At 39.5% G+C, this 15,134-nt stretch overlaps 1 protein-coding gene across 3 annotated transcripts in view; it reads right to left on the reverse strand.

The window, feature by feature from the left end:
* The window catches only part of PDSS2 (decaprenyl diphosphate synthase subunit 2), a 285,557-nt gene that overhangs the window by 42,015 nt on the left and 228,408 nt on the right, over nucleotides 1–15,134 (reverse strand). For all 3 annotated transcript variants that reach the window (XR_013555704.2, XM_060616310.3, XM_060616307.3), the window contains exon 7: nucleotides 10,330–10,362. Coding sequence is in view for 2 of the 3 variants with exons in the window: in XM_060616310.3 (XP_060472293.1) it covers nucleotides 10,330–10,362 (33 nt within the window). In the remaining variant the exon portion in view is untranslated. The remainder of the gene's footprint in view (nucleotides 1–10,329; nucleotides 10,363–15,134) is intronic.

Genomic DNA, 15,134 nt, shown 5'->3' on the forward strand with positions numbered 1-15,134 from the left:
AGCGACTGACTTCAGCTCAGGTCATGATCTCACGGTTTGTGAGTTCGAGTTCCGTGTCAGGCTCTGTGCTGACAGCTCAGAGCCTGGAGCCTGCTTCGGATTCTGTGTCTCCCTCTCTCTCCGCCCCTCCACTATTCTGTCTCTCTCTGTCTCAGAAATAAACATTAATAAAAATAAAAATTAAAAAAAAGAAAGACAGGTTGACTTACAGCTCAGGGTAGAAGCAGATGTATCTGATTTCAAAATATATTTATTTTTTTATTAAACATTTTTTTTTAATGTTTATTTTTGAGACAGAGAGATAGAGCATGGGCAGAGAGAGAAGGAGACATAGAATCCAAAGCAGGCTCCAGGCTCTGAGCTATCTGCACAGAGCCTGACGCGGGGCTCAAACTCACAGACTGCAAGACCACGACCTGAGCCAAAGTTGGGCGCTTAACCGACTGAGACACCCAGGCACCCCCAAGATGCATTTAAATGGAACAAAGTGTACAATTTAATTCTTAGTTTATGAACTTTCATTGGCATTTGATAGGATGGACATTTGAGGTTAGTAAAATGGAATTATATTAAATTGAGACTTAAATTGCATAGGAAGAACAATCATGTCTTCTGAAAGAAAATCCAACTATTTATAAATAATCTCAGATTTATCCATATTTTTGATTCAAAAGTCATTTTCAATTTAGTATCATATTCCAAAGAGGAACTTAATTCTACACACTGATATTCAAAAAGCAAAACATATCATAGGTTGTAGACTGCAGCAATGAGCCACTCTTTGTAGCTTTTTTAGGAGTAAATCAACAGCAAACTCTGTAATCTCATGACTAATACTATGCTGGTTATTTAATTAAAAAGAAAACTATGGGACAAGAGCAATCACATCATGTAGGTATCCAACAGTCCTAAGGGTTGAGGAATACATAAACTACTTGAGTCTGTATCTTACTTACACACTTCTTAAATCCTCCTCGTATCTCAATTGTTCATCTGCTTTAGTATTTGGATGCTGATACCTGGGGATCACTTGCCTCAAAACTACCACTGTTACCTACATGACCCTAGATTCCTAACATCCTAACATGTATCCTGATACAGCATGAGCTTGAAACACATTTCTGACTTCCATCACTAGAGTGCATGTCAAACAGCAGAAAAACTCTATCTATTGAGAGTTATGACAATGGCATATCTTCCAGGTGGCATCAGACTGGGGGCAAATGCAGGAATCAATGTATGGTGTGAAGAAGTTACCCTGTATTCCACATAAATATAACCACACCTGCAGGATTAATACCTCTTTCAGATACAGTTTTCTATTTTACGGTGTTACAGAAGGTAACCTAGATCTTTGCCTCCCTCAAGAGAATGGTAATGACAACTTATTTTAAATGGTTATATCCATAAAACCTTCTTGGAAGAGTGAAGAATGCTTGCTAGTTAAAAAAAAATCACAATAATTATTGCACTAGTTCAGCATAAATCCTAAGACAGACATTTACTAGACAATCACTATCTCTCTATAGAATGATGCATACCATTTCCTGGATGTTTGTAAAACCAAAGCCTGTATACAAATTCTCCCTTACTTCTTTTTGTAGTATGTCTAAAGCACCTTAAGAAGCAGTATGGTGGTGAAGAATACACAGAGTGGAGTTAGCAAACCTGGAGAAAATCATGACTCTGTGAGATAGTAACTGTGAACACTGTTAACGTTATTCGATCTCTTCTCCATAAAATGAAGGGATTCAAGGGTAGAATTTGATAGAACCATTTGATTGAAGTGCTTCATGTGTCTTGAGCAGACTGCACGATGAATGTATACTAGGGCATGAATACTAGGGCATAAATTTTAAAGAGAGCACAGCACGCAGAAAAGCTTACAACCTTTTCTAACAGGTGCACACAACTCTTGTTAGGAATGGATCAAAGATAAATGTTAGTGTAATTTCCTTAGATCTAGAATAGGGAGACCTTCCACAGGGGGCACCATTGCACTATGCAGGAATCCATCTTCAGAGGTATATCTCTGGCTTTATTATGATGTGGTGAATAGGTAAAATCTTTAAGCAAGCCAGGAAGTCAAAGACTTGGGGGAAAGGGACAGGATCCACTCATCCAAAATCTTTAGTAGCATCTTACACATCACTAACCAATGTTGCAGATCCTGTGATCTCTATTGTTATCTCAGTAATTCTGTTTGAACACTGAGGTGGCACAGCCACTTTGCTATTTCAGGAAAGGTAGTTAAGCACATCCAGGATTAGTACTCTGCCTTATGTAGTAAGTGGAGAAGCTGAGTAGTGCTTGCAGACACTGTTGAGGAAACATGGGGGGATGGCTTCAGATGTACCAACTAAACAGATTACACCTTTCTGATAGACTAATCATGTTGAAATCACAAAGCCCCTCAATTCTGTATAAAATTGGGCTGCAGAATTAGCGTATGAGCTTGGAAATATATCAATGTAGGTAATAACCAAGACTTCTAACTAACTAAAACCACAGTCAGCATCTACTTGGTGGTGCCTCCTTTTTTGTTCTCTTAAAAAACATAATTTTAGAAAGCCCATACCTCTCCACGGTTTTTATGATGGGGAGAGAGAGAATAGTGTTTCCTTCAGATCTAGTTAAAACAGTTTCAATGGATTAAATAGGCTCCTCTATGGGGACAGAAGGCTCTATCCTCTACATGAAGGCATATAGGCACTTCCTGTGCACAGGTGGCTCCTGATACCACAAACTGGGAGCAATAATTGAATCCAGCTACCCCACAGTGCAGAGCATTCACCCACAGAACCAGCCTGGAGGGCACTGTTAGTTAGCTTTCTAGACTAAGATTCAAAAGGTTACCCCAATTGAATCTTTGTTTCAACCCCAGGGAGTGCAAGGCATGGAGGATAAAACGATTTGCTTAAAAGTATACTTGGGAAGAAATAAGAAGAACAAAGGTAGAGTTAAATATGTCTTATAAATTAAAAGAACAGAATATAGGCACAAACATTTGGTTTATCTTGAGTCATTCATTCATTCATTCAACAAATATTTATTTGGTATGTAATATGTGCCAGGCACTGTGTTAGGCCTTCAGAGAACAATGATGAGCAAAACCAGACACAATTTCAGGCTTACAACTAAGAACTGGTCTTCACTAACAACCTAAGTCTTAGCCTCCTGATGAATGTTAGGTATTATGCAGATATGTAATTTTTAGAGGCCAGTAATTCAAAATGGTAATTTCAAGAATGAGAGAGATTGTCCCACTAAATATTATTGTTGCGAACCAATTTAGCAGTTTACATATACAATTAGAAACCCAAGATCAACAAGCTAGGAATATATGATTTGAAGAAAAATAAAAAAAGATTTACAACTGCATAGAGGATTGAGTTCAAATAATATCAATACTATTTGGGTTAACAACTGAGAGAATGGCATATTTTATGATGTCATAAAGAGGTTTATTATTGATAGTATTTAATAATATTATTCATGATCCACAAAGGAATAGAGATTATGATCATCAAATCTGTTGATGCCATGGAGGTATGTGGGAATGCTAACACCTCAGAAAGCAAGAATCTAATTTTAAAATAACATTAAGAAATTAAGGAATAGATCATCAAAGCAAGATGATAGTCACTGGGGACTTATGCAAAATAATATACTCAGAGATTTAAGGAGTAAAAACTAGCTTGATGACTGGGGATGAATGAACATCCAAAGGGCAACTGTTTTGCAAAAAAGACCTAAGGGCTCTACAACTCTGGTTCAAGATACTATTACATGTGTGATTAGAATTTATTTTTGATTAAGAGTTTCACATGGTAAAAAAAAGCCAAACATACAGAAATTAATGCTTGTTTTTCCATCAATAGTAATTGTATTTTATCTTAAAAAATGTTTTTAATGTTTATTTATTTGGGGGTAGTAAAAGAGGGAGAGAGAAAGAATTCCAAGACATGCGGCTTGAACTCAGGAACTGTGAGATCATGACCTGTGCCAAAATCAAGAGACAGTTAACCCACTGAGCCACCCAGGTACCCCGATAATTGTATTTTAAAGGAGATACAGAATCCAAGAGTAGCTGTAAAAACTGACTATGGTTAAGTTAATTGTTTTAAAAAAAGATTAAAGAAAACCTAGGGGCGTCTGGGTGGCTCAGTCTGTTGAGCATCTGACTCTTGATTTCAGTTCCGGTCATGATCCCAGGGCTGTGGGATCGAGCTCCACCTCCGACTCTGCGCTGTGGGGAGACTGCTTAAGATTCTCTCTCATTCCCTCTGCCCCTCTCCCCTGCTCACAGTCTCTCTCACTAAAATTATGAATAAATAAATAAATAAATATCCACTATTGCTGCAAGGAAAAACACCTGTCTGAAATATGATTGTCAAAAGAAAAATAACTGGTTTTATCTGACTTTTAAGGGAACAAGGAGGGGGATTTAAAACTTTCAGATGGCAGTCCTGGCGGTAGCTTCCGGCACCTTTCCCTGTGCTGTGGTTAGGTCATCGCATCAGCACTGGCAGTGCCTGTTCAGTGTGCTAGGCTTCTGTTCTCTTCAGTTGTCTTCCAGTGCTCCAACCACTGCTTGAGTCCCAGCACAAAAACTCACAGTGTACAAAAGTTACATTCTCCAGCTGTGCATTTCTGCCTGTTGCCAGAGAAGTATGTAGTTTTCAGGATTCTAAAATTAAATTCTGGTTATGTCACTAAAAACATGATTTCAGGCGAGGTATTTTTCAATTCTTAGTAGCGCAGGTCATATCTGAAAAAATTCTAATTCAAATTTGACCCTATATGTCAAAAACAGAAATCTTAAAAAAAAAATACAGCACATTTATTTTAAAACATGCTGAAATGTTACCACCTCAATGCCTGTATTTATATTTTTACATGCTTTCTTCCAGTCTTTATCAAGATTTTACATAACTGTACCCATATCATAATGGTATTTGGATTTTTTCCATTAAATTCTATTATAAACACTTCATTTAATTAGACCACAAGTCCTTTACGGGAAAAGATGGGAGAAGGGAATGATGATGCTTTTACATAGTCTTTGTTATTATCACTAAAACAGAAATCCTAAATGTAAAGACAACTTCAGGAGGTTAGAGGGAACAAGAGATTTAGCGCATACAGCAATGCCGTATGGAATACTTTACCAAAGGAGCTAATGTGAAGCCCCAGGGTAGGAGAAGCAGCATCTGCCCGAGAAAGGGGTACACGGAAGAGAAAACACAGTAACATCTGGTCTCTAAATGTGCCAATGTGAAAAATTCTCACAGCCAGTTAGCTAGGGTTATGAGAAAGAACGAGCAGGCAAAAAACTGCCTGCCAAAAAAAAAAAAAAAAAAAGAGTCTGGCTTTGTCAGTAAAGAAAGGACAATAATATTTACAGAAAATTTTCTATACTCAAGCTTCAAAAAAGTAGAATTTGGACTCAATATGCAGCAAAATGGTTGAAGCAATCTATGGCTAAAAGGGCAAACCTTGGAAAGGAGAACTGTGACATGAGAGGAAAGACTCTCTTTCTCTTCTTGAAGGGAAGTGATGATATGTGATCATGCAAATGCAAATGTCTGCGGACAGCACTGTTTGCTTGTGGGAAGAGAATTTTAATGTGTACCCTATGCAAATGCGTTTTATAATAAAACAGAATGTGCAAGGCCTTCTGAGGGTGGGGAGGGAAGCGGCAGCTCCAGACGCTGCACTTGAGAGTGGTGGGGACGCAGCCAGAAGCGTGTGCCACTCGCAACCCTGAACAGACTCCAGCAGAGAGGGCACGTCAAAACCCCACTCCTTAAAAAAAAAATCTCTCTTACGTTCCACCGAGAACTGGATGCCTAATGAATTAACACCTGCAAGATCTTTCTTTACCCAGTGCTTAACCTTGAACAACTCTGTGCTTCGAGTGAACCTCAGGAAGAAGACATTAAAAAAAACAACAACTCTTTTCTGTACTGAGTCATGGGGAAAATGGTAGGAACTGCACAGTAAAGACTAGAGATGACTATAAAGAAAGCTCCTGAAAACCATTTAGAGTCTTTGTGTCAAAATTAGCATGAATGTCAAAGCCCATTTAAGGCCCGGTCGGAAGCATTTGTGAAAGGGAGCAGGAGGCCATCACAGTGGTGACAGAGTCTGGTTTTGACCAAGTACTATTTATTGATATCTGTGTATCTGAAGCAGTTATTAAAAAGAAATTGGGGAAAAGTCTGCATCCCTACACTGGAGATATTTAAGCAAGCCATTTTGAAAGTGTTAAAAATTAAAATTGTAGAAAGCCGAACCATAGGTGCCATGTTTTGCCTGAAGTGGTAAAAATACCATCTGCCTCAGTCTTTTTAGCAGCAGGCTTATTTCGAGTAGCAGTAGGCTAAGCTGCAGGCATACGCTCAGCTCCAGCTGGGGAAAATACACAGACGTTTGTAGATGTTTTTCTAAGCAAGAGTAGTCAACATATTCGTTTTCTTTCAGACATATATATGTTACCATAGCAAACCAAGCATCAGTGTGGTCCGAGAAGCTTCTCCACCAGTCCCAACCCGTACCCATAAATTCCTACAATTCAATAGGTGGCACTCTTCCCCCTAGCACTGCACCGAATCAGCTGCACTTAACTGTGGGGCCAGAAGCCTGGGGAACGTGGAATAGTCTTGAGAAATACACACCCAGGGTTGCAGACCAACCACTGTAATTAGGATCCACACAGCATTGCATATAGGGGCTTAACTGTTAGCACTGGCTTTTTGGGTCACGATTCACTTCTGGTAATTATATTCTGTCTAATAAGACTTCTCCTGAAGTTTTAACTAGGTAAGTAAGACGTTCTTGTTTTTCTATTTTAGAAGCTACTGGGTACCATTGCCTTTCGGTTACTCGGCTCCCAGCCTTGCCCAGACCCCAGGTGGGTGAGTTCCAGCAGCAGGAAGGGAGCTCCCATGACTGTCTTAACCACGGTACAGAGGCAGGAGAGACAAAATGAATTAATGGTTGTCAAGTGCTTTGATATCTTAAGATGAAAGGCATTGTAGTACCGTGAAGCATTCATATCCAGACTCTATCGCAACAGGAACTCAATTAAAAAGTAATTCAATTTCTCATCTGAGGGTTTGAGTACAGACCACTGTTTTGCTGAATGTGACAGTCTCAATATCCAGCTGAAACTGATTTTGAAATGATCACCTCTTCCTTTGATTCCTCGCGATTCTGAGACTGACAAAATTTGAGAGCTGGCCTATAAGGCCACAAAGCACATAGCCAAAATAATCTCCTATGGTCCTCAAAACCTGACTTTTCAGATAAAATTTGGCTTTTGGGTAAATACTCACCACTTGGAAATAACAAAATTTCCAGCAACAAACACATTTCATGATGGTCTCCAAAAATGGCTCCTGAGTTTTTCAAATGTAGAGTTCCAGATAAACCCAAGGGCAGACCTAAGCTGCTAAGCATGGTGCCTGCATCAGTCAGCACGAGCACCATGCCCATGCAAAACAGAGATGCCTAGACCGTGGGTCATGACATGTGTTACTAAGGGCCCATGGTACACTGTGTAAGAGACAATATCACAAGCTACACCCTGCAGATATCTGCCCCATACCTGCTAGAGATGGACATAACCTTTTTTTCCCATGTCACTTGTGTTTAGGTCTGTGGAAGGACGATAAGCCTAGATGAATTGCTTAGATCAAGCTATGGCCCTTAAATGTCAGAACCGCACCACATATTCCCGAGGGGTGGGGTTCTGTTTACTGGCACAAGAAATATGATCACTACACACTTGTGAAGGCAACCAGAGGACTACTGAACATTGAGATGGACTATGTGACATAGTCAATATATTCTTTTTTTCCTTTTTAAATGTTTTTAAAAATTTATTTGGTGGGGGGGAGAGGGAGAGAATCCCAAGCAGGTTCCGCACTGTCATTGCAGAGCCTGACATGTGCCTCGATCTCACGAACTGTGAGATCACGACCTCAGCCAAAATCAAGAGTTGAATGCTTAACTGACTAAGCCACCCAGGTGCCCCTGTAGTCAATATATTCTTAAAATGGCTCTGTGAAGTCTACAATCCTCAATTCCAGACCTCCCAGAACCTCCTGCACTTCTAGGATAATACTAATGCAACTCATGTGCATACACTTGACAAGCCCTCCTGTACATAAAGCCTGTGCTGGGTACAAATGATGCGACCATGAGTAAGGTGCCTTCAGAGCTCTTACATTCCAATGGAAGAAAAAAACCAGAAGCAAGAAACTAAATGAAAATAATAATTTTAGATTATGATAAATGTTAAGAAGGAAAAATAGAGCAAAGGGGGAGGGGCGACTTTGGATAGGGAGGTCTAAGTCAAGGAAGCATGTGATGGCACAGCCTACATCAGCCTTGTTCATGGTGGCAGTCAGCACTAACACAGTGCTTTGCACATATTAAATATACAATAACTGGTGGTTGAGTGGATAAAGTAGATGAAGGAATGAATGTGGACCTCAGATATATAAGAATGCCCCCCACTGCCCAAGAAGAATATTTTCTCTCAAATTTGGAATTGGCCTAAAGAATAAACCAGCACTATTCTAAAACTGCTCGCTTTATACAAAGGAAAGTGAAGAAAGACCAGAGAGGTTAAGGGTTCTTAGATTTTGCAGTGAGTTGGTGGCTGAGCCACCGCTGGGTCCAGGAGTGTCCTTCTATCCATGCACCGTATTTTTTCCTTTTTTCTAAGCTCTTCAATTGCCATGTGCTTCTGCAATAAGAAACCCTGAAGGAGTTCTAGGAGTCAAAAATAAGCATCAAGGATCAACAGTTATTCTATTGCTAAATCGTGTTGACTTTTCCCTTACTTTTTTGTTCATAAGTTAGCTTTCCTTTACCCTAACACAGTGAAATCCCAGCCTTTATCTCCAAGCTAGTTTATTACAACCTTCCCAAACAATCTTTTTAGCTCTATTGATACCTGTAACATTTGTCGAAAGCATCTTTTCTCTCTGATTGATATAAGAAAACCTATACCAGATTTTCTCCTGCAATGGACTTCTTATGTCTTCTATTTTCTTACTCACGGCTTCACTCGCTCATTCACTTACCCATTTACTTCCTCCCTACCTCCTTCAGCACTATTTACCATGTGCCAAGCACTGTGTTAAGCACCAAGTATATAAAGACAAATATGACACTGTCCCTGCCCTCCAAGAGCTCACAGTCTATGGTCTGCCTCATAAATGGGTCATTATAATATTACAGAGTAAGTACAATGACTGAGAGATGTACCGTGTATTAAAGCACGAAGGAAAGCAAAAGTTTGTGAGACAGAGAAAAGGAGGGACTACATCTCAGTCAAGGCAAAGAGAGGACGGGCGTGGAGCCATGGGTGTGCAACTCAGGGCTGCCAGGAGAGCACAAGGTTCTGGATCGGCCCTGAAAGATCACCATGGGTTTCAGTTGTCCCACTGCGAGCAGAGCCCTTACACTTCATATTTCTTCCTCCTTGTCTTTGGGGTGCAGGTGTGCTCACACCCTGGATATTCCTGATGGTGGCATAAGCCAGACGGTTAGCATGTTTCTTTAGCCAAGCAGCTGTATGCATCCCACACACCTGCTAAAACGTTCCATTTGTCCCTGAGGGGAAAACCAAGTGTGACCCAAATGTGTTCAGAGGCTTCCACTGGTGCACTGAAATCTGAACTCCCACAGCACTTTTTAAACAAGGCCATGTATCAGAATGATCTCGGAGCCTTTTTCCAAATACTTCCGTCCTGCCCCTGCCCTGCTCTCCCCACCAGGGGATTTTGATCTTGGTGAAAGAGGGTGTGATGCTGTGGTAACCTAGGCATATGTGTTTTCAAAAGCTCCACAGATGATGTGAAAACTACTACCTTTAGGAGTCTGAGTCTGCTGTGTATGGTGCCTCTCAGGTATTATCTGATGGTGCTAAAAGCTGTTTTGCATCCAGAGGCCAAAGGCATCTTTCTAGCAATGGTTAGTTATCTTATCCAGTATATTTTTCTTCCTAGTACTTACTACCACATGACATTATACTATGTATCCATTTAGTTGTTGCCTCCCACACTGCATTGTATGTGTCTCAAAAGGAAAACACTTCATTTGGCTCACTGTTATAGTCTCAACACTTAACACAATGTCTGGAGTGAAGTAGTCACTCAATAAATACACTTACCTGCTAATATCTATTACCTAACAGGGAATGTCCCTCAGCTCTGAATGTGATGATTCTTTTTTGACCTTTTGATTATAAACAAAAGCCAAACACCAGATTGAAATGTAGAAAACTGTGTAGTATGTATAAAATCTACTTACCTTAGCATAGTCTAATCCTCCCTTCTCTTGAGCCTGAAGTAGAAAGAGGGGGAAATTAATTTGTTAGTTCTTTAAAAATTATGTAGTGCTTTTAAAACTTACTTCTCCAAGAATAAAAGCCAACTCTCTCTCCCTTGGTCCCCCATCGTTTATCTTTCTATGTATCTACATAGTTGTATCTCTATGCAACTATACACGTGTAACACTTTCAAGCATATTGAAAAGTTGAAAGAACTGCACAGTGAGCACATATATACACTCTATCTAGACAGGACAGTAGCAGACATCATGACTCTTCACCTCGCCATGTTTCAGCACACAAGTCTTATAAGCATAGGGTGTCTTGTACATAACCACATGACTGCTATCACATTTTATTTTTTTTTAACATTTATTTTTGAGGGACGGGGAGGGGCAGACAGACAGTAGGACAGAGGATCTGAAGCAGGCTCTATGCTGACAGCAGAGAGCCTGATGTGAGGCTCGAACTCATGAACTGTGAGATCATGACCTGAGCTGAAGTTGGACACTTAACCGACTGAGCCACCCACGTGCCCTTGTTATCTCATTTTAAAAACAACAATTCCATATTATCTAACATACAATCCATATTCAAAATGTTCCTATTGTCCCAAGAATATCCTTTATAGCTTTCTCCGTCCAACCAAAATTAAACAAGATTCACACATTACATATGGTTTCTACATCTCTGGTTAGCCTTTTAAATCTAGACTAGACCCTCCCCATATTTTAAGAAATGAAAAGAAAAACCATTAACTTTTTTTCCATGCATATCATTGACTTTTTGAAGAGACCAGGGCAGCTGTCTTATAAAATGTCTTTTTGGATTTGTCATATTGTTTCTTCGATGTGTCATTTAATTTGTCCCTGTTTTGCTCTCAAACTGAAAATTGGGTCTGAAAGAGCTTGCTTGAACATTTCTGGCAAGAGCACTTTATATAGGAAATTACGTACTTAATATTGCATCAATTCAGGAGGCACAAAATGTCAGCCTGTCCCACTCATAGTAATGCTATAAATTTGATCACTTGGTTGAGGTGGTGACTATCAGATGGTTCCACTGTAACGACATGTTTCCTCCCGTATAATCAGTTTGTAATCTCTGGGGTCAGTTTCTCCTCCACTTCCTTTGGCATAATTTTTTATCATGTTGTATTATGTTGAAAGATCCCCAGCTCGACCTCCCACCCCATCAGGGATGAGGACAGAGAAAAAGGTGGAGTTGAAAAAGATATCCTATATGGGGCTGTATTTAAAAAATATTTTTAGTTATAAAAAATTTAAAGTGAATACATACACTACTCAAATGTGTCATGTATAAAATCCTAACATGACAGAGATAACCAATGTTATTAACCTTTGTCGATATGCCAACTCAGTTTTTGTAGACTTCATTACAAACTTCTCTCGCCACCTCTGCACAGAATAAGAATCCTTCAATTTGCAAATAGGTTAGGTCCTGAGTCCAAAATGACACTATACAGATAATGAAGGTGGGCAGATTACTTTAATGAGATTAAAGATTTATAACATTGACTCTTCTTGCTTCTTCACAATCCTTTAAAAAAATTTATACAAAGATGCTTGCATTTTGTTTTTCTTATTTTCATTATAAGCAACTTAGAAGAAGACACTGCTCATGTATAGCTTTCGGCCCCATCACAAACCACTATAAGTGAAAATGGGGACTTGAATGTTTTCTATGACACTAAAGGCCCCTGCAATCAATGTACTGTGAAGAAGAATTTGGGGTTTTCAATCTGCTCTTGAAATTTTTTAGGGATGAACTAAGTAGAGTCAGAAGGTAGTCCTGAGATGCATTATATCATAAGGAATAGGAGTCAGTTCTTGCAGAAATTTAGAAACTAGGTTTCTTCTTTCTGCTCAGATATTTTATATTTACTTGTGTTTCCATGGACATATTCTCCCCAAATGTTTTGCCTATGTTGAAAATCCCTCTTTCTCCACCGTAACATCTATGGTTTACAGAGAACCCTTGAGCACGTCTGTCCAGGGCACTCATGACCCAGCTACTAAATTTTGTTACTGCGCAAATATCAACCGGCCTTGATCCAAGGAACAATCCATAGCTTGTGACCACAATTTCAGCAGCAGCATTTCACAGTTTTGCTTAGTCTTTAAGTTCTCAAACTTCCAGCTGTCCCTTGAATTCATTTTAGGTTAAGAGATCTCTGACACTGAGGCTGATCCTATGGTCACATGCTTTCCACCTTTTCAATTGTTCACCCTTTTTCACACCTCTTGCTGATTAGTATAGATGGCTCAAGTACGGTACTTTTCAAATGATGCACAAACTGTGGGAGCTCCGCAGAATTGTTCCTCTTGTCAAACAACCCATTCCTGCAACAAATTTGCCATTTTCTCACTACTTTCAGTTGTGTTCCTATTCCAACCGGCTCATCATTCTGTGTCTTTCAATATTCTTATCTTTCAGTGTTTCACAAAAAGAGTACAAGTGTTAAAAGTGGTATTTGTTGGAAGTTAGGAAGCTGAGGAGCTGCTGTATCTTGAGATTGCAAGGTAAAGTGCAGAGAAATGATACAATTTACGATGACTTAGGGTGGACTTTTCCTTTTGAAAGTAGTGAGCCACTTTTCAGTTTGTCTCATTAAAAAAAAAAAAAAAAAGAAAGAAAAATCAACAGCCATTTCCTTATGTAGGAAGAGTGACCATAACGCTGGTTACAGATAACATTATAGTGATCCTATCAGAAATTTCTGTACAACCATTTTTCTCATACTTTGATTATAAACTATCTTAGAGAATTCTATTATTTTGAAGTCCTTGGGCTTTATCAATCACAAGTTACCTTCAAACTCTGTCATTTCATGGTGTATTCCTGGCTTGGTTACCACTCTTTGACCCAGAAAAGATACACTCTGCTGGGGATGGTAGCACAGGAACGCCATGTATGTAATCCACATCTGTTCAGGATCAGCTCCTAAATGGTTTGAGAGCTGGGAGATCAGAAGGCTACATAAAATGACGGTACGATTACTGCAGCCATTTACAACCTGAATAGGCGTTAGCTGTTGATGTGGCTCACCTGAATGTCCTTTTTATTTTATTACAACAAACATTCCAGTTCTGTGAAACCACTTCATCCTGGACTGCCTAGTAAGCTTGTACAGAAAGCACCAGTTATCTGATAAGATAAATATTATAAATATTTAAGTCTTTATAGGATTTACAATATGTATTTCTAGCTGTTGCTGTGTGTTAGTATCTACGTAGGTCATATACGCACCTAAGAGTACACATTCTGATACATTTTTTTTTTCACAAGATGCTTTTAGAGCTTATGAAAATACAGCACATTAGAAACTGATGGAAATGAGATTTAATCCCCTATACAAGTAACATTTCTCATTACACTTTACCTATTCTATTTCTTTTTGCAAAATAGTTAATTTGGGAGAGGCTATAGTTTCTCTTTCACCTGATGGCTCGTTCACTAAATAATTATCCATTGTGTGCCTACTATGTGTCGGGCACTGCACTGGAGATGAAGCCATGAACAGAACAGATAAAAATCTCTGCCCTCGTGGAGCTTCTATTCCAGGGGTTACATAGTCTTGTTTTGGTTAGGCTTCACATACAATCTCCCTCTAGAACTTAGGTTCTATGAGAGGAGAGCAAAGTTCTCTCCTGCTCACAACTGTATTCCATGTTTAGACCAGTACTAGAATAGAGCACATGTGGCCAATAATATCTGGTGAATGGATGCATACGTGGATAAATGCTTTTTCCTTTATATGTGTTGGTTATGTACGGTCTATTTAAAACCTAAGAAGCAAAGTTCATTATACCCACTTCTATTTCTAGAAAAGCTGGGTTCTTCGATTCACAGCACCAGTATGTAGTTAATACGGAACCATCAGCTGATGTTTGGCAACTAATTTTTACCCGTATTTTCATTTTAGTGCTCAACTTCTATTTATAAGTATACCTAGAAGGGGAATCTAGAAAATAAATTCAAAGAATTCATGAAAATCAAACAACAAAAGGATAGAGCAGAGAAGAATGATCTAGTAGCCTTCCCATAGACATAGCGGTTTAGTGTAATTAAGCATCTCAACCTGAGGGGCACCTGTGTGGCTCAGTCGGTTAAGCATCTTGACTTCGGCCTAGGTCATGATCTCGCCGTTCCGGAGTTCAAGCCCCGCTTTGGGCTCTGTGCTGACAGCTCAGAGCCTGTAGTCTGCTTCAGATTCTGTGTCTCCCTCTCTTCCTCTGTCCCTCTCTCTCTCACAAAAATATATACACATTAAAAAAACAAAACATGCCTCAACGTTGAAAGCAGTGTGTTGAACTGAAAAGCGCCTGGAACGGAAACCTCAGGACAATCCAAGATGCATACCTCAAAGCTTACAGTGTTAAGTAGGCCTTGTCTATGGAGGAAAGCAAGTGGCCTAATATATTTTATTTAAAAATTTTTAATGTTTTTATTTTATTTTTGAGAGAGAGAGAGAGAGAGACAGAGAGAGAGGGAGATACAGAATCCGAAGCAGGCTCCAGGTTCTGAGCTGTCAGCACAGAGCCTGACACGGGGCTTGAATTCATGGGACTGTGAGATCATAACCTTAGCTGAAGTCAGACACTTAGCCAGCTGAGCCACCCAGATGCCCTACAAGTGCCCTAGTATCTTAACGGTGACCACTCCAAAAAGCACTGTGACCTCCTGGGAAGAGGCGTGTACTGGGTGTCAGAAAATATGGTTTTTAGCACACGATACATGAATAGGTCTAATAATTTTGAAATTT

This window comes from Panthera onca, chromosome B2 (genome assembly GCF_046562875.1).
Source record: "Panthera onca isolate mPanOnc1 chromosome B2, mPanOnc1 haplotype 2, whole genome shotgun sequence".
In the NCBI taxonomy this organism is placed as follows: domain Eukaryota; kingdom Metazoa; phylum Chordata; class Mammalia; order Carnivora; family Felidae; genus Panthera; species Panthera onca.